Below are 23,770 nucleotides of genomic sequence, written 5' to 3' on the forward strand. Positions count from 1 at the left end.
TTTGCCTCCCTCCCCTCCTGTGTGTGCGTGCGTGCGTGCGTGTGTGTGCGCGCGTGTATGTGTGTCCCCTCCCTTACCTCTCTATCTCCCCCGCCATCCCCCTCTCTAGTCAAAACGAGAAAAGGAACAGTGGAGGCTGCCCTGCTAATTTGATTCCTGCACTTTCCATCAATAATTAAAGCTCATGAATTTTGACTTTATAAAATTCTTCATTTATAATCTTACCTTTAAAGTGGTCCTTTAAGGCTCTGCAAATTATTGTTAATAATAGCCATTGGAGAAAGGACTTGAGGGCTCTTACTGCATCAGGCATTAACATCCCTATATTCACCCTTTGTAATGTTTCACTCAGTATAAATACATTACTGAGTCATGCTGAGAAGTCATTGTCCTTAACAAATACATATACACCTTACATGTAGATTTCAACCAGCTTGTTAAAACCTGAGCATCCCAGAAAGCATGGCGAGTTCCTTGTGAGACCCAAGCAGCTGGGATTATTAACGGAGCAGGAACCTGCAGATTGTTTGTAGAAAAAGGTTTTTGTCTCCTTGGCCTTCCCTGAGTTCCAAAGAGCAAACTCAAGCAGTTACTAATTAGGAAGTGAGGGAATGCAGAAACAAAGGAAAAGCAGTCAAGAAACAATAGTTCAGTGATAAAACAGAGTCCTAGCTCCTCCTGAAGGTATCAATATATACAGTACAATTGGACACATGTTTTCCAGGAACCAAGACCCTCCCGGGTGGAGGATGGTGACCACACGCTGACCACAAGCACGCAGACCCCAGACTGGTTAGAACCAGAAGGTTGATGATTGAGATTCCCTAAACGTCACCCTGTCACCTCACCACCAGCCAATCAGAAGAAAGTTATCCACCCTGCAGCCCTCACCCCAAATGTTGCCTTTAAAAATCCTTCCCGGACTTCCCTGGTGGTGCAGTGGTTAAGAAACTGCCTGCCAATGCAGGGGACATGGGTTTGATCCCTGGTCCGGGAAGATTCCACATGCTGTGGAGCAACTAAGCCCGTGCAGCACAACTGCTGAGCCTGCGCTCTAGAGCCAGCAAGCCACAACTACTGAGCCTGCGTGCCACAACTACTGAAGCCCGTGCACCTAGGGCCTGTGCTCCGCAACAAGAGAAGCCACCGCATGAGAAGCCCATGCACCGAAACGAAGAGTAGCTCCCACTTGCCTTAACTAGAGAAAGCCCATGCGCAGCAATGAAGACCCAACGCAGCCAAAAATAAATAAATTTTAAAAAAAGAAAAAGTACCTTCCTTTAAAAAAAAAATAAAAAATCCTTCCCTGCAAACCTTTGAGGAGTTCAGGTCTTTTGAGCATGAGTTGACCATTCTCCTTGCCTGGCATGCTGCAAATAAATGCTGTACTTTCTTTTACCGCAATCCAGTGTCAGTAGATTGACTTCGCTGCAAAGCAGGCGAGCGGACCCAAGTTCAGTTCAGAAAAAACACCCTCCTGGGGAAGAGAACAGTGACCTTGAGAGAGGCAACTGGAGACCCTGAGGCTTTGACAACTGAGAACATGCCTCCAGAGTGGGTTTAGTTTTTGCTGTATTTCACTTATCTGAACCAATATGTCCCACAGCCTCTCTGCGCTGAGAAAGATGAATTCTCCAGAAAATCTCTTTCCCAGCTCTGCTAAGTGAATGACAACCTGCGGTCCACTGTGGGTCTCAATGAGCCTCCATCGCGATGCTGCACACAGAAACAAGATGTACAAACCTGAACTTGGGATGGGGTGGCCAGAATACTTTTGTAAAAAAAAGTCTGACATTTAGAAAGTTTGAAAAGCTCATTTTCTACCACTGTCTGCAAACAGCGCTTCTGTATAATAAAGAAGGAGGAGGATGCCAATCTTTTGTTCCTTTCTTTCCCATCTCTTTACATGATAAAAAGGAGAAGACCATCTTGTAAACAGGATGCCAGTTGCAGAGAATAAGTATTGTTCAACACCTTGAAAGCATGCTTTTCCCTGAAGGCACCGCCTGCCTCAGTGTGTTATCACGCCCTCTCTCATACAAGATGCAGCGACATCAACCCAGCCTTTGACCTACTGATTAAAAATTCTGAACTGATAAAATCTAAGTGAAAGCACTTTCTTTGTGTATAAGATAGGAATTTATGATTCTGATCATTTTGTAGATGAACAGAGCACAACATTCACCAAATATAAAAAATGAGATCAACAGATCTGGTTCTAAAAGTCCTGCTCTGCCACCTGTGAGGTGAGCCACTTGGGACAGTTTCTGTAACATCCCTGGGCCGCAGTTTCCCCGTCTATGCAGTGTGCATAGTAGCGAGTAACAGGTGGTGGTACCACCAGCCATATGGGGTTACTTTGAGAAGTGAGTTTATACCTGGAAAATGCCGTGTACAAGGCCAGGCAGTTCGAAGGCATTTACTCTCTCCAGTCCTTCAAGTGTTAAAATTCTACAACCAAGATTATTGTATCCATCACCTAAACATAATCAGAGAAACACTAAGCGTAGTCATCTTTTCTTTAAAGCCCCCTGTAGTCAGGGGACAGCTGTGCCAATGATTCCTGAGATTTTTACAGAGCGATGAGAAAAGAGTGTGATTTTCTTGTTCTTCCCACACACTTAACACCAACCCCCGCCCCCAGACACATACTGCTAAAAGGGCTGTGGGCGAGGAATTGTAAAATTAAGCAAGAAACTTCACTCGACTATTTACTGAATTAATTCACAGCCACTCGGAGAGAAACTATAATCAACAAAACAGAAGTGCTGACGCAGTTTGTTCCAGGCTCTGGGCTGCACTTGGAGTTTCTCTCTCTTGCGTTCCCTAGAAGGAAGGTTTCTCAGAGACAGACTTGAAGAAGGAGGAAAGAGACAGTCATCATGGAGCTGGGGAAAGAAGGTTCCAGGCAGAGAGAAGCACAAGAGGAAGCACCCTGAGGTGAGAAGGAGCTTGCCAAGTGCAAGGAATGGGTGTAAGGCCCCCAGATCTTGAGAGCACAGTGGGCAGGAGGAGAAAGCTGCCTTGAGGAGCTGGAACACCAGTGGAGGGTTCTACTCGGGACAAGGGCTCGCCCTGATCTACGTTTTTAAAAGGTCTTTCTGGCTGCTCAGAGAACAGCAGCAGGCGCAGGAGTTGGGTGGGGGGAGGAGGAGATGATCAGATCAGCAAGGAGACAGGAGAATCCAGAAGGGAGAAGATGAGGCTCAGACTAGCAGAGGGGCATGGACCAAGGTGGTGAGAAGCGGCCAGGTTTGTGTTAACATGTGAGAAGTTAAGGAGCCAGCTGTCAGCGGTGGTACTGAGATTCCAAGAGCGCTTTCAAAAAGTTTTGGCTAAATATAAGCATTTATTTTTACTTGCACTATAATTGATACAAGGAAAAAAATAGTTTTTCTCGACTCCAAGAGACTCTGAATCATCTTTTACACCAGTTGATTTAATAATAACAAAAATATCGGAGTCATCATCACTGGCTTAAATATGACAAAGCTGATAAGTAACCTCATATTTCAATTATGTATAACAAAGCTCCAACGAACAGGTAAATTTCCCACATCAAACAGACAAACTGTCTCAAGGTTAAGGGATTTGTGACAATAAGCCAACTGGGTTAAAACAGACTCTCAGAGCTGACCTTCTTGACAACAAACAACTCAATTTTATGATAAAAGGAACAGAACATGGTACAAATCTGACCATAGTCACCTGGCTATTTCTATTCATCTTGCCTTCAAGCCCAGTTACTTATAAGCATGCTCCAGCCTCCAGCCTCGCTTATTTTAGGGCAAGGTGTTAAAGGCCAGCTTTGTGCTTTGTTTCTCAAATCTCTTGCATCAAAGGCTCAAAGTTCTCCATTATCTTAAGGTTCCTGCTATTTAAAAGTCATGCTTCGGGGCTTCCCTGGTGGCGCAGTGGTTGAGAGTCTGCCTGCCAATGCAGGGGACACGGGTTCGAGCCCTGGTCTGGGAGGATCCCACATACCGCGGAGCAACTAGGCCCGTGAGCCACAACTACTGAGCCTGCGCGTCTGGAGCCTGTGCTCCGCAACAAGAGAGGCCGCGACAGTGAGAGGCCCGCGCACCGCGATGAAGAGTGGCCCCCGCTCGCCGCAACTGGAGAAAGCCCTCGCACAGAAACGAAGACCCAACACAGCCATAAATAAATAAATAAATAAATTTAAAAGTCATGCTTCTGGTTTCAGCTGAAAACCTTAATGTAAGATGAATTAAATAATTAGGGGCTTATCTCTTTTATTTGTCACAGGACATGTGAATGGATTAAGCATAAGAGATAAGAAAAGGAAAGAATCAGGAATTTCACCTAAGTCTTTGCTCACAAAACCGGGGGAAGCATGAATGGAGAATATGATACATTTTGCCCAAAATTAAGATGGAAAAGTTCTGACTCTGGACATTCCACCCGGCACCTCCTTCAAAAACCAACACCAGAGGGTCTCATTCGCTTGGTTCAGGCAATGATCATCATGACCACTGAGAGAACTGGCCAGCTCGAGATCAGACTCCTGGAGGAAAACCCATCAACCAAATCCTCATTCCACAGCCTCTAAACTCAAGTAAACAGAAATCTTACAACAAAGACATCAGGGATGGAAAAAAAGCATCTCCGCCAAAGAATGCAGAAGTACTCAGATATGGAAAAAAAATCAGACACTTCCTAAGCACCATTTCAAGACAGAGGCCCCACAAACCCTCAATTTCTCCCTTAGACACTATTTTTACCCCAGGCCTTGGAAGCAATGCCTCAGAATAAGCCAGAAGGAGAGCGGGAAGGGGAGGGTATGTGTCACTCAGAACAAGGGACTCCACGGGCACAAACACTTGATTCTGAGCCCTTAATAGATGCTTTTGTCTGAGGGATGCCCAGAGGTGAGCTCACCCATCTTACCACAGTATATCCAGTGCTCTCCGCCTTAGATTTTGTCCAGGTCCCAGACGAGAGAAGATGCAGACTCACTTCCTGACACGTGGACACACTGTCAACGCGCAGCTTGGGGACCTCGCAAAGACACGGAATGCTGCTCGGTCACTTCCCCACCCCCCCTGCACACTGAGGTCTCCAGCCCAGTGCCTAGGATGCCCATGTGCACGGCTTGGGGCTGTGGCATCGGCCTCCCCAGCAGATGTGGGCTCCCTGCAGGCCGAGTGTGGCCGTTGCATCACCTTGGCCCCCAATTCTTCATGTGTAGCCATCATTCTATTACTTTGTTCCCTTCTATCTTACAACTTGACTGCTCCAATGTCATGGATTTTCATCCCCAATTTAATTTTTTACCAATAAAAAGTTACATCTGGGTATGGGGAAGATATTTCCCAGGGCCCCTGAGATTTGGGCAATCCATATCATCTCCTGGCAAGTCTGTACCCAATCACCCCCGCACCTCTGGTCCCTTCCACCCACCACCAGAGGCATCTAAACCTTGACTTTTAGAAGGGGTGGTCACACTTGGAGAAGTGGGAGAAAATCAGTATCCAGGAAATTACAAATATCATGTCATGTCATGCCATGTCATAGTATATATTTTGAGCACAGATTGGGAAATATAATATGTAAACCTAAGAGAGTGAGCTTAGAGAACCGAACAGCAGTATCAAAGCACCCCCTTCCCAGCAGACTGGTTCTGAGGTTTAGCATGTTCTTTTCCACCTTCACAAGCACTAAGGGGTTTTCCTGTTGTTATAAACAGTTCAGACGAGTGATATTAATGTAGCCTACTACACAACGTATTGGCGTTGCAGGGTTTTCTTCAGTAGATTACATAGGAATTATGCTATATTCAAACAAAAAAAAACAGAAACATTTCATATATCATTTCTTTTTTGTTGTTGTTTTGTTGTTGTTTTTTGTTTGTTTGTTTTGTTTATACTGGGTTTTTTTAAATTAAGACATTACTTTTTAAGAGCAGTTTAAGGTTCACAGTACAACTGAGGAAAAGACAGAGATTTTTCATACACTTACTATTCCCTGCCTCCACGCATGTATAGACTCTCCTATTACTAATATCCTCAACTAGAGTGGGACATTTGCTACAATTGATCAACATAAAATTGACACATCATAATCACTCCAAATCCATAGTCTACATTACCGTTCACTCTTGGTGTTTTACATTCTCTGGGTTTGGACAAATGTATAATGACATGCATCCATCATTATGTCATATATCATTTCTTTACATATATTCTCTCAGGTGCAGAATTCTTCTGCAACAAGGAGGGGGATGGGGTGTTAACCCCACTTCATGGATGTCATCACTGAGGCTCTGAAAGCTGATGGTACTGAGGGCACAGACTGAGCCGGCAATGCCTCGTGCCCAGGAACCTAGGACAGGTCAGCATTGTGTGCGGTGGTCCACTAATTGTTTTTTAAGGTGGCATTTATTAACTTTGCACTGTTCTTGACAGTGGAGATGGGCTGCTTAGCGCTGTTCTGGGCACCCTCACCCCTCTTTATCTTGGGAGCGGCTGGGTCACTACATCAGCACCCCCTCCCCCCCCACCCCCCAGTGTCAATGTCACCTGACCCTCTGGTCCATGTAAAATATGCAGGTCACAGATATGGACCCATTTCACCAGCCAGAAAGACAGAGAGGAAACGGAGGACTTGCAGTCAGGAGAAAGAACCCACTGAATCCACGGGCAGGACCAGGCGACAGGGACAGACTCACACAGAGCGGGCAGACAGGAGAGAGAGACAGAGAGACAGAGACAGAGAAAGGCAGGGGGGAGAGTTCCACCAGCACAGCCCCCTCCTACTGTCCTGTCTCTGGGAGCAGGTGGCTAGTGACCTCGGGGCCGTGACTAAATCCCGAGGTGGCCTTGAGGCTGGGGGCAGCGCCGGTTCTGTGCAGTCGGGTGGGTGGTAAGAGCCACGCCCTGGAGCGGGCCAGCGTCCATGGTGTGTGGTCCACGCGCTCTTCCGTCATCTGTTACTAGAACACTTGGGCATGAGGGACACGAGAACGAACACCTCTCCATTCTGAAGTCTCACAGGCAGCTCCTTGAGCACCAGTCCCACCAGAGTCCACCTTGCCATTCTCACCTGGCACTCCTTCCCACGGACCCCAGCTCCGTGTAGCGCCCAGAACCATCCGCAGCAAGACTCCGGGGCAAACACTGATGGAAGCGTCCAGCCACGCACGACCATACTCCTCCCGCTCCTTACTTCTCCCTTGGCCTTGGGTCATTCTTCCAGGCCTGACCCTGGGACCTAAACATACTCACTACAGATGCCAAAACACCCGGGCCTTTTCCCAGGAGCAGGCTCGCCTCCCATGACACCCCCGTTAGGGCCCGAGACACAGGCTGAGCTGCCGAAGGTCAGTTCATTGGCCAAACAAGGACCAGGGCCCAGAGGACCGCCCCTCCCTCCCCTCGGTCTCCTCACCTCCCAGCCTGGTCCCTGCAGGCAGCACCAGAGGCTGCACAAAACCCCAGCTGCTGAAAGCCCCTTAGAGGCATCAAGAGGTTAGAGGGGCAGCCCCAGGAGGAACTCACCTACTGTAGGTCAAAGAAAGTGAGTCTAAAAGCCACAAACTCTGATGTTTTAGGTTTTTCAGGTTTTTGTCCAGTTTTTTGGACAAAATGGGAGGAGATCCCTTTCTCTAAGCCATCCTGACAATTACCACCTGTCAGTTATAGGAAACATTTTCCCTCTTTTCTTTCTTTTTTTTTTTCTTTGCTCTGGACCTTTATTTTTTCAGTTGAAGTATATTTAATTTACAATGTTGTGTTAGTTTCAGGTGTACACCAAAGTGATTCAGTTATACATATACATATATATACATTCTTTTTCAGATTCTTTTCCCTTACAGGTTATTACAAGATATTGAATATAGTCCCCTGTGCTATACAGTAGGTCCTTGTTGTTTATTTTGTATATAGTAATGTGTAACTGTTAATCCCAAACTCCTAATTTATCTCTCCCCGCTCCCTCTTTTCTTTAAATCAGTTTGAAGTTTGGGTTTTTCACGTGCCAGCGAAGATGCCTAGCTGAGGCCACAGGCAAAGCCCTTCTAAGAGACACTGAGGCTGGAATACCAAAGGGTCCAGCCTGACCCAGGCACCGCCCACCCACCCCCAGCAGCTGCCTCTCGCACACCCTCTGGACACTTCAGCCTTTTCCTTCTCCCCCAGGAGCAGAGTTCCTTGGAGACTGAAGTTGTGAGTGATGACCTCACTCCCCCAGCAGCACTGCCCTCCAGGAAAGTGTCTTCAGGGTCGGTCCTTCTCCCCTCAAGCATTAAAGGAAATGAACACAGTGACAGGATCCTCTCTGAACAAAGTTGGGCCAGGAAATTCCACGCAAGACCTACATGTTTGCAGATGTTTTCCCTAAAGTAAAGCCAGCCTCTCCCGCCTTCTTCCTGGAGGGAAAATACTTCCAGACTGCTTTAGGCATGTCCCTTTAAAGCAGATCAAAGAACAATTAGCAAGTTCCACCAGGGCCTTGACAAAGCAAAGTAACTCTCAGAAGCTGGAGCCCCCTTTGATCCAGACTGCTTCTGAAGTCCCAGAGACCCAGATCTGATCCCCATTAAAGGCGAGCTTGTGCAGGGTGGGGGGAAGGGGGAGGAGCTGCAGAAAGCATGGCTGACAGGTTGGCAAATCTCAGGGTGATTTTCTCCCCCCGCATCAATAAAGAGCGGCTGGGTGTTTAATAAATGTTAAGCTCAACCTAGATGAACTTCAGCTACCTCCCACTCGGATAAACAGGGTAAACACCCACTTCCCTTAGAAATTGACCTCTAGAACATCCCTGAGATGATGGAAGGAATCAGAAAATTAAAAGACACTTCAGGGCAAAGACACAAGCTAAGACTCAAGGGAGGGTCTGGACCAAGGGCCCTGTCAGTCATTTTTATCCCCAAATAAACTATCCACTACATTTCCTCAGCGGAGAGAGAATTTGCAGTCTAAGCTATTTCACTGCCCTGGGAGGACACCTCTGGTTTAAGCTTGCCAAATGATATATCTAAATATATTTTTTAGCAAATTGAAAGTTAAAGGGAAAAGATTAAAATGACTACCAGACTCAGTTTGAATAATAACTAGCAGGAAAGGCCCGAGTGATAGTTCACAAATGATGTGCTCATGGGATTTAAAACTAACTTTCTGTCAGGAAAAAGCCCCCTGTGATTTCTAAGATCCTGATGTTTCCAGCTCTAAAATTCTCAGACTCTGGAACTCCACAAACACCTTGAAGGAAATGAAGCTGGGATGTTGACCGCAAACTGGGCCCAGCACTTGGCCTTAGCTGTCAGTCCCATAAGGACAAAGAGCTGCTAGGATCTGCCTGTTAGCAGGGCTGGAGCAAACCCTGGACAGAAGGGCCACCTCCACCCCTGCCTCCACCCCACCATCCCCGGCCCAGAGCCAGGAGCTGCTGCTGCTTCCATTTAAGGAGAAAGCAGAGAAAACAGTGAAAGCAGCTAACGCAGAGAAAACAACGCTTCTAAATAAGGAGGGTTGGCAAGTACAAAACCTGCGGGAAGTCCACCTCTCCAACAGGTAATTTATCACACAGAAATGGGATGCATTGTGCAGAAGACCCCAGGAGCCGCTTTCTTTTTCTAGGGCAAAGAATGAGAGAACAAAGGTAAATCGCTGCTCATTGTCCTGCCCCAGCCTCCTCATAAGCCTCTGCACTGCCTGCGGCCGCTGCCTCATCTACCCAGCAATGAAGGTGGGGAAGAGACCAGCTGAGAGACGGACAGAGACACCCTCGGGTGCACAGAAGTTTGGGAGAAAACAGACGTCCGAGAGGAGGAGCGAGCCATCCAGGAAGGGAAGGAGGCTGCGGTGTGTGTCCAGCTGTTACCGGAGTAACCTATAGCCTGCAATGCATCCTGGGATATTCTGCGGGAGCCTTTAGGCAGGGATGTGCTTCCTTTAACCGGGGGCTCTGGCAGGACCCTGTGACGCTACATGGTGGTGACTGGCAGGCCAAGGGTTGAACCAGCTGTCTTCCTGGGTCAAGTACCACAGAACCTTAGTGCCTGGGGTCCACCCAAGCCTCTCCCGGCCCCATCAAGTCCCCGACTGCAGGGCCCCTTGGCATAGCTCAGTGTGGAGCCGATGTACCTAGGATTCTTTTTGCTAGTAAGACATTCATTCATCTGTTCATGCATTCATTCATTCAATAAATGATTTACTGAGTGCCTACTATGTGCCAGGCACTGTACTAGGTACGGGGGACACAAGCATAAAAAGTAAAATTGTGAGAAACCGTAATGGAAAAGAATATGAAAAAGAATATATGTATGTATAACTGAATCACTTTGCTGTACAGCAGAAATTAAACACAACATTGTCAATCAACTATACTTGAATAAAGTTTAACTAAATAAATAAGTAAATAAAAAGCAGCAAAAAAAAAGAAAACCAAGGAGAATGCCCTCATGCTGCTCACATTCTGATAACAGTTAAAGGGACAAATCAAATAACTCCACACTGTGCTGAGTTTTACAAAGAACTCAAACAAAAGAATGATATACTGAGCTGCAATGTCCAATACAACAGCCGCTTACCATACGTGGCTATTTTAATTTAAATTAAATAAAATTAAAGATTCAGTTTCTTGGGTGTACTACCCACATTTTGAGCGCTCAGTAGCCACTAGTGGCTAGTGGCTACCATATGGGACATCACGAATTATAGGACCTTTCCATCGTCACAGGTTCCACCGGACAGCACTGGAGAGTAAAGGCAGGAAAACCTGCCGAGAATCAAAGCTGGAGAAGGAGGCAGCCGTGCCAGCATGGGGCAGAAGGCCTTCTAGACGGCTTACAGCATGTGCAAAGACCCTGGGGCAGGTGGGTATTGCATGTTCAAAGAACTGACAGCTGACCGGTGTGCCTGTAGGCCCCAACAGGGGGTTTGGATGTTAGACTAAAAGCAATGGGAAGCAGATACAGGGAACTGTTTAGAAAGAAGGGAGGTGAAGGAAAAGGAAAAACAGGACTTGACTACCAGGTTTCTGGTCAGAGCAGCTGGGCGGTGAGGTGCCATGTGCTGAGATGGGGAACTGGGGTGGAGGCTCGGTTACTTCATATGTACTTTTTTTGTTTTTGAGATAAGGAAGGTCATCAGTTCTATTTTGGACAAGTTAGGCCTGACCGGCCCCTGAGAGACCCAAGAGGAGATATAAAGTAAGCAGCTGGATAAGTATGGTGCTCAGACGAGAAGGAAGGATATAAATGGGGGCATTCTCGGTATATAATAGTATTAAATCCATGAGCATGGATGAGATGTCTTAGAACAGAGAAGGTGGCCCAGGCCGAAGACTTGAGGACGCTTGTGTTGATAAATGGCCATGAGGTAATGAGAGGAGGGGACATGAGTCCAAGCCCTGTATGATCAGGTGCCAGCAAAGTACAACTCACTGCCTGTTTCTGTAACTAAAGTTTAACTGGGACATTGATGTACTCACTAACTGTCCGTGGCTGCTTTCACACTCTCACAGAAGAGTTGTTGCAACAGAGAACATACAGCCTGCAAAGCCTAACACGTTTATTGTCTGGCCCTTTACAGAAAAAGTTTGCCAACCCCTTCATTTAAGCCATGCAGTGACTTCAGTCTCCTTACCTATAAAATGGGGGCGGAAGTACTTGCCTCATCATAGGAGTAATAATATAATGTTTCTATAATGGGAAACACCTGAGTCTACTCAACAAGACTAAGAAGAAGAGCTTTTCACTCTTGGCTTTGACACTGCAGCATCCAGCTCTGTTTCCATGTTCGGCAAAAGCAAACAGCACCCACCTGCTCTCTAGAAACAACTGCTAAAGTGAAGTTGTAAACATAAACAGAACCAGTGCCATCAAAGCTACCACTTCCAATGCAGAATGGATATACATGAGCAGTTCCAAGTCGGTTCTTTGTGGCCAACCAGTCTCCCCCAGACTGCCGTCAACCTGAAGTAAAAGCATGAGTCCATGAACAATTGGCTTTCATGGAACAATTGTTTACAATACCTAAGTGCTCATCATTAATCTCAGGGAGAGAGAATGGAATTGTTCAACATCCTTTGCCTACCCCCCGAACGCTGCCCCAGCTCAGGCAATCCATCTGGCAAGAGCAGCCAATCATATTTCAGGCTACAGTGGTTCCTAGGCAACCAAAACTATAGCCACAGAAACAGGCTGTAGATGGCAGAAAGAAACATGAAGATGAGGACAGAGCGTCGATGGGGAGAGTGCCCCGAATCCACTGACCTGGATGTAACACCTGCCACGGTCACTTAACCAATCCCCCAGTCGTAGCTGCTCACCCTACCATTGGCAGGTGCCCTGTCACAGTGCCCAGCAGAAAGGGGTGGCATGACCCCTTGGACAACTGGCAGCTACCTGGAAGGCCTTGGAATGTTCTGGCCTTCTGCTCACCTTAGAGAAAGCCAGCAGATAAGCTCTACAGAGAAGGTAGTGAAGGGCCATTCTTCTGGACCCAGGTACCTGGCCACAGAGCCCATGCTGGAGATATTCAGAAATGATAACCAAAGAAAAGCATCTGCTGTGGACTCAATGCTTGTGTCTCCCCAAAATTTGTACACTGAAACTCTAACTCCCAACGTGATGGCATTAGGAGGTAGCGCCTCTGGGAGGTGATTAGGTCATGGGGGTGGAGCCTTATAAGGGCATTAGTGCCCTTATAAGAAGAGATACTTGAGAGCTTGCTTTCTCTCTCTTTCTCCGTCTGTCTCTTTCACTGTCCTGTCATGCGAGGACAAGAAGACAGCCGTCTGTAAACCAGGAAGGGGGCCCTCACCACACACTGGCTCTGCCGACACACTAATCTTGGACTTCCCAGCCTCCAGAACTATGAGAAATAAATACCTGTTGTTTAAGCCACCCCATCTGTGGTATTTTTGTTATAGCAACCTGAACTGAGATAGCACCTTTGGGACTCAGGCAACTCCCACTCTACAGACAACTTTACAGCTTATTTGGTTTCAGGGGGAAAAAAACTACTCATCATTTTGTCAAACGATAATATCCAAAAGTGAAATCTGCTTCTAGGAACTGAGAAGCCCACATTCGAGATGCTGCCATTTAAGCTAAATGACTTAGCCAAGGGTCGCCTTAAGAAACAAGGCTTTGAAAGAGGTCCAATGAGACCTAAAGAAAGATCCTGCCAGACTTCTGAGTAATTGACACGCTGGCAATTTTCAGGCACAGAGCATTCCTGCTTTTGCCACTGTCTGGTGCTTTTGCCGTCTCAGAGTGTACACAGGTGGAACCTCACCTCTGAGAAGCCCTAAGAGGCAGGTGGGGCAAGGTCAGAGTCACTGGACCCTCTAAGCAGCTCCCAGATTGACAGACAGGATGAGGAGCCAGCCACACGAGGATGGAAGAGACCAAAACTCTACTTTCCTGTCTGCGACCACAGCTGCACGAAGAGCTGCAACCCCTGTCCTGGAACCACTCAACCTGGTGCAGGTGGTGCCCAAGGCCTCTCTGGTCCTGGCCACTGTCTCGGCTATATATATATATTTGCCTTTTTTTTAATTGTTTTTTTTTTTTTTCATTTTTTTGGCCATGCTGCACGGCATGCGGGATCTTAGTTCCCTAACCAGGGATCGAACCCGTGCCCCCTGCAGTGGAAGCTCAGAGTCCTAACTACTACACCGCCAGGGAATTCCCTCTCAGCTATAATTCTGATCCCACTTGCATCTCAAATCCCAGCCCAAACTCATCAACCTTCCCCCAAACACACTCCCAATCCCGCTTCCTCGTTTGGCAATGCACATCCTTTCTTGGTCATCTGAGTATAAACTCTCCACTTGCATTCCCCACTGTCTTTAACTTTCCCTCCCCTGTCTCATCAATCACCAGGGCCTTCATCACTTCTCTCCATCCATCCTGGCCCTCCTATTTTGATCCTCACGGGTCTACACAGGCATGGGTTTCCATATTTGTGATTTGTCTTTTAGAGCCCAGGTCATGAGTGGTGCCACAGACGAAGCAGGCTGAATTGCCCACAGAACAATCACTTTCACTCTCAGATGCTAATGGCCCCTGGCTGCCCCTCGGTGGCCAGGGTGTGGGAATTTGCAGGAAGCTCAGGGAGCCCCCAGAATGAGGGTCTCCAGCTACACAAAGGACAAAGTACTTAACGCTGCAGCGGAAGAAGGGCACAGACAGCGGGTCTAATCAATAGACTCAGACCACATTTACTCAAGTACTTCCCGTCCCTTTCCTGTATGTGTTTCCCAACCGTCAGTGCTGAGGAGTAAGTGTTTTCTGTGGCAGAATTCTCCTCTCCCTGCTACCCCTCTTCTATTCGGAAACAATGGCTACTGTCGCTACCAGAACTTCTTTCCCAGACAAGAACGCAACAGCTAGAGAAGTGGCCAACGGTTTCTGAGGGACCAGGATGGAGAGACTCACCTAGCTCAGGGCTTCCCCAACTTTTCTGCCTAAAAATCATCTGGGCATATTTACAAATCACTGGTTAAAATGGAGATTCTGATGTAGCCAATCTGGGGTGGGGCTTAAGATTCTGCCTTTCTAACAAGCTAGGGGAAGCTGATGCTGCCATTTGTGGACCACCCCGGGAATAGCGAGGGACTTCAACACTTGAACCTCAACCTCCACTGCCTCACCTCCCAATCCCATGTGCCACCCTCCAGTCTGCTGCTACACCCCAGAGGGGAGACACAAGACTCCCCATCTTCCTCCTTCCTTATCCCACTGCACTCCTGTACAGAATGAAGCTATCAGCTGGGGCCACAAAAGTTGCCCAAAGGCACCCCAACCTGAAACCAGAAAGACAGAAATCCTGAAAAAAAAAAAAAAAAAAAAAAAATGTCCTGCAGGGACTTCCAAATCATCCCTGTCTTCCTCTGCCTTTTGGTTTCACTCTTACACACAGGCCCCCCCTTAATTTGATCTTTCACAGGGAACCACCAGAAAAAAAAGAGATATAAATGTTCGGTCTAGATACCAGTTGTCATGGGCTGTACCTCGCGGCAGGCGTGTACCGAGTTCATCTCCGTCCCTGCAGCCCTGACAGCATTATCTTAACAGTGGAAGCGTCTTTTCTGCCATGGACCATATGCTACGCTGTCTTGCGTATTATTCATGTGCATGTGATTTTATGTGCATGGAAACGCATACTACTGTGAAAGACACGAACATGTGCAAAAAGGGGGTACTCTCTTAACATACTTTTTTAAATCTCTAGACTGGAAATAAGCAAATCTGTAGTAGAAAAAGAAGCCCCAGTTATTCAGACAGCAGAGATGCGATTTTAGAGAATAGTTGCCAGGTATGGCACCAGCCCCAAGCATTTCCACTCTCTCCATTTTTTCAAAACAAAAATGTTAGGGGATGGAGGGTGGGATTCTGTTTAGGAGTAAATATACTATCTTAAAGATCTCGATTTAGAGACATTTCAGAGTAGCACTTCCAGGGAAAGAAGACTCAGGCTGGCACATATGGACCAGCTCACCCATGCAATATTTGAGAAGCAGCTTCCATCACGATGTGGCTGCTTGGCCTGGAGTTTTACTTAAACATCACTTATTCCCATAGGGTAGACTTAGGGGACCTTATCCAAAAAGGCAGCTTCTACCTAACAGAATCTCTCCCAACTCAGCCCTCAACCAGCAGAATCCTGGCCATTTATTAACACAACTGGGAAAGAGGGAGGGGATGCCAGGGACGGGTAAGCTGAATTCCCAATGGCTGAAGAGTGTATTTTCCCAAACATACGGTCACATTATCTTTTCCAAGTCTCTCTAAAGCTTTTAGACAGGTTTGAGCCCTGACAGCTCACTAGCCAGTAAGTGCCTACCACTCTTTAACTAAAAATAGGCTGAAACTGTTCTTATAGGCTTAGGCTCAAGTCCTGTGTGGTAGTACGTTATTTCCACGCATCTAACAATACGACACATGAACGAAAAACAGGGCAGGCAAAGCTCAAGGCTCACGGCACTTAAAATCCTCCAACACGATGCGCCTCCATTGTAAGATGATGCTTTCTCGAGCTACGGGGAGGAAGACAAATGATCGGTGCACACCTGCTCCTTAGCATGGTTCACTGCTAAAGAGCCGGAGCCTGGAAAACCATGAGGCTCACTCAGCCTAGCATTACATCACCGCGCTGGGCCAGCTCCTCATTGAAACCCAGGAGCGGGGACGAGTGAGGAAGCCCCACATGGCACCCCGTCCCTACTACAACACACAGACCAATCCCTGCAACCCTTTAATCTACACATCAGCGGCTCCCGTGACCACTTGACCGTCCCCACCCCTGCATCCCCACAAAATACTCTTCTCTGAAACACATTCTTCTCTTTGGGAAAGGAGAGCAGGCCAGGCTGGGATGTGGAGGCCCGCAAGCCTGACCTGCTGAAATACAGCTCGGCAGCCAGATCTATTCCATAAGCCCCATCCTCCAGGCATGCCCGGAGAGGTAATGGAGACGACCGTATAGAAATGGCAATCCTAATAAACACCCAGCCAGGATAAAGGCCACTTCTGAGCACATTAGCTCTGTGGTTTAGAGAAACGATCGGATTCCTGGATGGATGCACAGTCAAATGCTGCCTCGACCAATGGACCAATGACAGGACCCTTCAGCTGCCTTTACTAATAATAGCAAGCGGCCTTGTCCTCGACAGTGTTCACCAGCGAGGGAGTGCACGGACGCTTCGGCTAACGGGACTGAACGTCTACCAGCGATGCTCCACTCCATCCGCCGAGCCACGTGAGTGGCTGCCGCTAAACTGGTCTGTCTCCACGGGCACAGCACTGCCACACTCAGGGATTCTTCCCATGAGGCCCCTGTTGAGGCCCGGCTGTCCCCTTGCAGGAAATACCACTGTGCCGGGGGTGCAGAGTGAAGACACACAAGAAGCCCCCAATCATGCACTGGGCTGCGGAGCCATAAAATTCCAGGGGGTCACTTCTGCCCCCGGCAGTATCCTGGGGCTGCCAGATGCTCATTCCAGAGGGGGAACTAAATGCTAGAAGGGGGAGCCACCAGGTAAAGCCATGCAAGGCTGCCTGGAGAGAACGGCGGGGCCAGCCCCAGCTCCAGGCTGCCCGGGCATCAGGAGAGGGGGCACTAACAAAGCCCCGGTAGCCTCTCCTCCTGGGGGGACGGGGGGCCTCCAGGGCGGCCCGGCTGAGCACTTACATAGCCTCGGAAGCCTCCAGGTTCAGGTCGCTGGCTGGGACTGGCTGCAGAGACTGCGACCCTCCCATCCTCGCTGCGCCCTGGCGAGCAGGCTAGCCGCGAGCAGGGCCAGCGTCCTGGCACGATTCCTCCAGCGGGAGCCCGGGGTGGGCCGGCCGGCGGCCGGGGCTGCTGCACTGCAGATGGGAGCAGCTGCTGGCATCCGGGGCGGCGGCGGCGGGGAGCTGCGGATCGGGGCCCGAGCCGGAGCCCGGGGAGCGAGCGCCGCGGGAATGTGTGCGCGCGAGGGTGGCCGGCGCGCGCCTCAGTGTGTGCGCGAGTGTGGACGGCGCGCGCGGCTCTGCCGGGGCGCGCGGGTGTGAGCGTGAGCGCCGGTGGGGTCCGAATGGATCTGCTCTCACACCCCCCGGCAGCCCGGCTCCTGTGTACGACACGGTGATGTCATCATCACCGAGCAGCCCCTGACGCCGGCATCTTCACAAAGCTCCACCGCTGGCTCCGGAAACGGGGCGAAGACCCTCCCTCTACACCCAAGTCGCCTCCCCCAGCTTCCCGCAGCCTCGCCCAGACCGCCGGCATTGTGTGGCTTTGAAATGCAAATGCACTGCGGGCTGGGGAGCGCGGGGGCCCCAGGAGGGAGGGGCGTGGTGGTCTCGGCCAGGCTGACCACAGAGGGAGTTGAGGGTATTCTCATTCCAGCTGGCTCATCCCTCCAAAGAAGGAAGTGGACTCTCCCGATGGCTGGGAGAGCAGGTACACGGGCTGCAGTGGGAAATGTGCGAGACGCGCGCAGTATCCTGGCGGCTTCTGCCTCCTTCAGGCCCGGTGGCCAGGCTGGAGCTGGCTGAGCTGTACCAGGGAGATGCGAGGGCCTGGCTCCCCGCCCTCCCCACGACCCTGTGAACCTAGGCCCGGCCTCCAAGGACACCTTTTGGGGGTGGGGGGATTGGGGGAAGAAAGAAACACAGCCGGCTACAGAGTCTGCAGCCCCATCTTTGGCCGCCAGATGAGGGCTCCACAGAGAAGCCCCGTGCAAGGGCTCATCCTAAACCATCAGAGGCCAGGCAGGCTGAGAGCAGCATGTCAAGCCCCTTAAGGCTAAGGGTGTACAGGGAAAAGGCAGCCCTCCCTGGCATACAATCAAAACATCCATCTCTGTGCTTCTAAACACAGGCTGGGCCTGCAGGAATGTCTGTGACACCCCATCCAGTGCCCACAGCACCCACCCCCATCCCCCTGCTGGGGCAGCCATGCCCAGCTAGCCAGGTCCCCCCACCTGGCTCTGGCTGGCTCCAAAACCCTCAAGTCTTGCTTGGGCTCCTGGGCGTCGTCATCGAAGGCTACTAGAGAAGGATTTCATCTCCTTTTAGTTCAGGAGGTTTGGGGTCCCACCCGGGAACTGACCATCCATCCCATTCCGAGCTCCAAACACAGACTCACGACTGAATTAAGGTGGAACCTCTGATGAGTAAATTGAAAACTCTTCTCCAGGTTCCCAGCATTTCTTTACCCCACAGCGCAGTCAGCCTAAAATGCATCTAAATTGTGGCCAAAAGAACAATAAAATGGAAACAAAACTCAAAGCATTTTGAAATGTCCTCCAACACACTGAGTGTTTTCTAAAACTGTGGCCAGGGATGTCTGGACGGGTACTTCTGAGGTTGTGGCTCCTGATGTCAGGGTAGTTCTAGGGCTTCATGGTGGGCTGACTTTCCTCTGCTGATATTTAAGATCAGTGTCAAACAAAGAGCCAGAAAGTCAAAATCGTTTCCCGGGATGCAACAACATGAAATTTCCAGGAAACACTGAGAAGGTTTACTTTCTCGAATTTATATGAAAATAGCTAATGATGTGTCAGTCTCGCAGGGAAGGTGACTGTCAGGGGGTGGCCTGGTGAGGCTTGCTCTGGAAAGCACCTCCCAGGAAGCTGTCACTCACTGTCAGCGCCGCGTGTCATCTGGTGGCAGGGATTCTGAGACTTGTTCATCCTGTCATTCTCGGCACCCCGAGGGTTTGTTTCTTTGTCAGAAAACAGACCTCTTGCGCCACATATGCAGCTGGGAGTCCAAAGAACCTGACCTCGTGGAGCTGAAAATTTCATAAGCACTAACCTAGACTTAATCTTTTGAGGAAAGTGACCCCTTCCCTGGGCACTGACGGTATGTATGGCCTTCAGCCAAACTCGGCACTAGGAAAACACATGGGAAAAAATGAGAAACCACAATTAGAACTCATCTGCTAACTTTTATTTTTCATGACACGTGAAAGCACAGACCCTTCCAAGTGTCCTGATCCTTAACAGGTAGGGATTTTGCTGCAATAGCAAGAGAGGGCTTTGAAATGAGAAGGGACTTCAACTCCTGACTTCTCCCTCCTTTGCTGTGTGGCCTTGAGCCAATCGCTTGACCATACTAAACCACTGCTTCCTCAGCTGGCAAAAGTGAGGAAGCATCTATTTTGCAGGGTATTGGGAATTTTAAATTATATGTATGAAAGCCTGGGACCAGGACTGTAACTGCTGCTTGAGTGGTGTTAATTTTCTTTCCTTCTTTATAAGAAACGTTTTCCCCCTAGGTATAGCACCACGTAGGAAATGAGGAGGCATTACAGTGAAGTGCTTTTATTTAGAATCCCAACAATCATAAACTTATGACCTAGTGACACTTCACTTAGTAGGCTGACACCATCTCAGTGATGTTAAAAACATGACCAAAAACCAGGGGAAAGGCAAATACAACCTGGAAGCCCTTGAGGTCGATGCAACTGAAATCCATGCATTCCTAGTTTCTATGATGAACTTCCGGAAGAACTTCTCAGACCCTCATTTAAGACAGTTGATGTTTACTTTACACACAATTTAAAACAAGCTTGGGGACTTCTCTGGCGGTCCAGTGGTTAAGACTTCACGCTTCCACTGCAGGGGCACGGGTTGATCCCTGGTCGGGGAACTAGAATCCCACACACTGCGCAGCATTGGCCAAAAAAATAAATAAAAAATAAATAAAATAAAACAAGCTTGGTTAGCTAGTAATTCTGCCTACAGAAAAAAGGAAACTTAAAAAAATGGGGAGGGAGACTGATTAGAGAGGAAAAGGGCTGCTTCCCTAAGAACCCGACCATGCTTGCACCCTGATCATCTCGGACTTCCAGCCTCCAGAACTGTGAGAAATCAATGTTTTTGTTAAGCCACCTGGCCCAAGTTATTTTATTATAGCAGCCCAAGCTGACCAACCAAGATGGACTGCTTAAGATACACTTCTAGGACTAAGAACAACTAACAAAAAGGGAAAAGATTAAACACACAAAACAAAAACAACAACAACAAAAAGCTATCCAAGTTAGAACCAAGGAAATTCGAAAAAAACAGCAGTCCAGGGCCATTTAGCCAGCTTAAATGCTCCATAGACCCTGGGCTCTGGTTATCCACAGGAACTGCTGATGACACAGATACCACCCGCTATGCCCCACTCCTGCCTGCTTACTCCCTCCCCTTCCTCCCTTCTTCCTCAGCCATCCACCCCACATCATGCCCAGAAGGTAAAATCATGGTTTATAGCAGATAACGAAAGGCACAGATTCCATCCAAAATTATTACAATGCAGGCAACTGGCATTGCGATCACACATTCCCTAGTGTCGTCAAACCTGCACTGAGCACCCACTTGGGCCAGACCTTTGGCTGAAGCTGAGCCTCCATCAGTCCCAAGAGTCCCATCAGTTCCCTCTGCTAAGTCCCAGCCTTCCTTCCTGAAAGTGCTGCCTTCAAACGGCCCGGCTCCTCCTGCCTCCCTTACCGCCTCTTCACACCCACCCCACATTCCTGACTCTACCTGCCCACACCTGGCCACTCCGTGAGATGCAGAGGCTGCTACAGCAGGGCACTTCCTCTCTCCACCAAACCAGTGATGCCCAATGTTTCTAACCATGGCCCCAATGAGACCTGAACTCCTCCCCCTCTGCCGGCCTCTGGATCAGAGCGTGCATATTCTAGAACGCTAAAGGTCAGCTAAGCCCACTTAGATGGGCTCCACTGCCAACCCTCCTACTGATGTCCCCAAGACATCCTAGAAACCTGGATAAATCAAGGAATGCACCCATCATTTCTAGATCAATTAGCAATTCCACATATATTAGTGCATTTAGCATGTGCCTGGCCTATAAATGTCAAATAAGATGAGTCTATTCTCAAGTTACTTACTGACACATACCAGAAAGATCAGCAAACCTGCTAAATCCCTGTAATTGAGAGATAAGATATATGGTACAGACTCTTAAATCCCACTAGGGTCCAAGGGACCGAGCCACAGTCAGAAAGGGCGAGTAATTTGAAGCACCTCTGACACACCAAGAAAAACACACTTGAGCGGCTTCATCTTTGCCTCCAGCCTCGGGGAAGTCTCCAGTTGCCATAGCAACAACACTCTCCAAACAAGACCAGTGGACCCCTGCGCTGCTAATTAGCCCAGCACACTGGCATAACAGGAACCAGGTCAGATCACAGAAAAATCCATCTGGCACGCACTAATAATGTAAATACAGATGGAGAATGGGCCTGGCAAGATCCTATTTCTTCAAGTCTCCTGGCCTTCACCGTCACAGTGGGGACCATAGGGAGGCTGCACAAAGCATGTGGACCTTCTCTTTAGGAAGCCAACCTTTAGGCAGGGGTCCCGGCTCTGAGGTGCCATCACCACCCCCCGCTTGCAACTTGTTCTTCATCTCAAGCCGGAAGGTCGCAGCCCCACCACCCACAGCTCCAGCCAGCCTGTCGCTCACTGCCTTTCCTAAGATTCTAAGGGCTGGGAGCCCTTTGATTTCAGGCCCGAGCTCACGCCCACGTTCAGCAACCATACGTAAATAGGAGCCTGAGACCAGCAAAGCCGACCGGCGCACAGGACCAGGCTGCAGGTCACGAACGGCGCGTTGCCGACACCTTCCCCACCCAGGTGTTACCGAGCAGGGGTCCGTCTTCCTGGGCTTCTGGAGACACAGCTTTTACGTCCCGCGGCCTTGCTCCATAAGTTGCCCACGGCCTTCGGGAAAAAGTTCCAGTTCTATATTCCGGCCCTGATCCTGACACTGGCTCCATCCTGCATTCGAGCAGGGCCAGGGTCCCCGCTGTGACCTCAAGCCGAGGAGGTGCTCCTCCCCAACCTCTCCAGCTCCCCCAATTCCTCCTGTGCATCAGGGCCCATCTCCCGGCCAGCTTCTAGGAGGGGTGAGTCTCCTCCAGCCTACAGACTTCTCCCCGTTCTCTACCGCGGGCAGATTTAAGCCTTGGTGCCTTCTCGCCTCATCAGAGCCTCGCTTTATCCGTGTGTCTGTGTTTGGTGTCCACGCTCTCCGGCCTGCCGTGTGCCCCACGCTCAGCCAGAGCTTCATAAACATACACGGTGTGAAACCTCAGAGGATGTGGGAACAGGTCCTGGCAAAAGTCTTCAGTCTTATGGTAAATAGAGAAAAGGTAGAAGATTGTGGGGTTCCTTCATTTCCAGGGCCACAGCGATTCTGATCACCCTCTGTACTCCAACATTAAATCTCACATGCTCACCCTGCGGAGTGTGAGTGGTCTACCTGGGCTGAAGAGCAGGCTCAGGTAAAACCTCATCTTTTCCAAGGTTCTCTTGCTCTCTCTTTGAAAAGGGCTGATCTTCTATGCCTTTCTCACCGCCTTCACCATAGGTACACCTGAGATCCTTCAAAGTTCCCTGCAAGCAAGGACCACCCCAAAGGCTACTCTTCATGGGGAAAAAAATTCCTTTCAATTCTTTTAGGATAGAAGGTGAAGGTTGAGGATTTTACCGTTAGACCCAGGAAGGCAACCCAAAATGTACTAGAAAAGAAATCAGTAAAGCGAGATAAGGGGGACTTCCCTGGTGGTCTAGTGGTTAAGAATCCGTCTTGCAATGCAGGGGACGTCGGTTCAATCCCTGGTCCGTAACTAACATCCCCACACGCTCCAGGGCAAATAAGCCCGAGCGCGCGCAACTACTGAGCCCGCGTGCCACAACTACAGAGCCCATGTGCTCTGGAGCCCACACACCACAACTAGAGAGAAGTCCGCGCACCGCAACTAAGACCCAACACAGCCAAAAAAATAAATAAATAAAATAAATATTAAAAAAAAGAGAGAGCGATAAGACTCACTTTATCTTAAAATTAAGGATTCAGGATACATTTTTAATCTTTGATTCCTACAAAGAAGGAAGGAAAGCAGCGCTACCCTAAAACCCAGGGCTATGCAAAAGTGAGGACAGCACTGAGTTGAGAAGCCTCATCGCATGTGCAAAAGAAATCAGTAACACAAACAGACATCCCAGAAGACTAAATAAGATCCTTAAAATCCTTCTTTCTTTACCAATAAATTCAACTCTTTTGAGATGGAAATGTAGAAGACACTCTTGAGATAACATTTTAGGAAATATATCCTACCTAATCTCAAAAAAGGACTCAAGCTTGCAATCAAGACAGCAAAAGAATTTTGAAAGAAAAGATGGCGAAAAGCCTGAGGGACTGAGGTTACCCCGAAAGTACTTACCTAAGCCCTGGCTGGAGTAAGCTGCAAGTTTGGCTCTACGTTTCCCAGCAGCCAAAGCAAAAAGGGAAACA

General features: G+C 48.9%; 1 protein-coding gene across 17 annotated transcripts in view; it reads right to left on the bottom strand.

The window, feature by feature from the left end:
* The window catches only part of TACC2 (transforming acidic coiled-coil containing protein 2), a 212,876-nt gene that overhangs the window by 57,969 nt on the left and 131,137 nt on the right, over window positions 1-23,770 (bottom strand). The window contains exon 1 of one of the 17 annotated variants that reach the window (XM_036828577.1): window positions 17,163-17,386. The exons of 15 other annotated variants lie outside the window; for them this stretch is intronic. In XM_036828577.1, coding sequence (XP_036684472.1) covers window positions 17,163-17,230 — 68 coding nt within the window. In that variant the 5' untranslated portion in view covers window positions 17,231-17,386. Of the gene's footprint in view, window positions 1-17,162; window positions 17,387-23,770 lie in introns of those variants that run through there. One more of the 17 variants, XM_036828576.1, reaches the window with a different exon arrangement.

The sequence above is a fragment of the Balaenoptera musculus genome, chromosome 16 (genome assembly GCF_009873245.2).
Source record: "Balaenoptera musculus isolate JJ_BM4_2016_0621 chromosome 16, mBalMus1.pri.v3, whole genome shotgun sequence".
Lineage (NCBI taxonomy): Eukaryota > Metazoa > Chordata > Mammalia > Artiodactyla > Balaenopteridae > Balaenoptera > Balaenoptera musculus.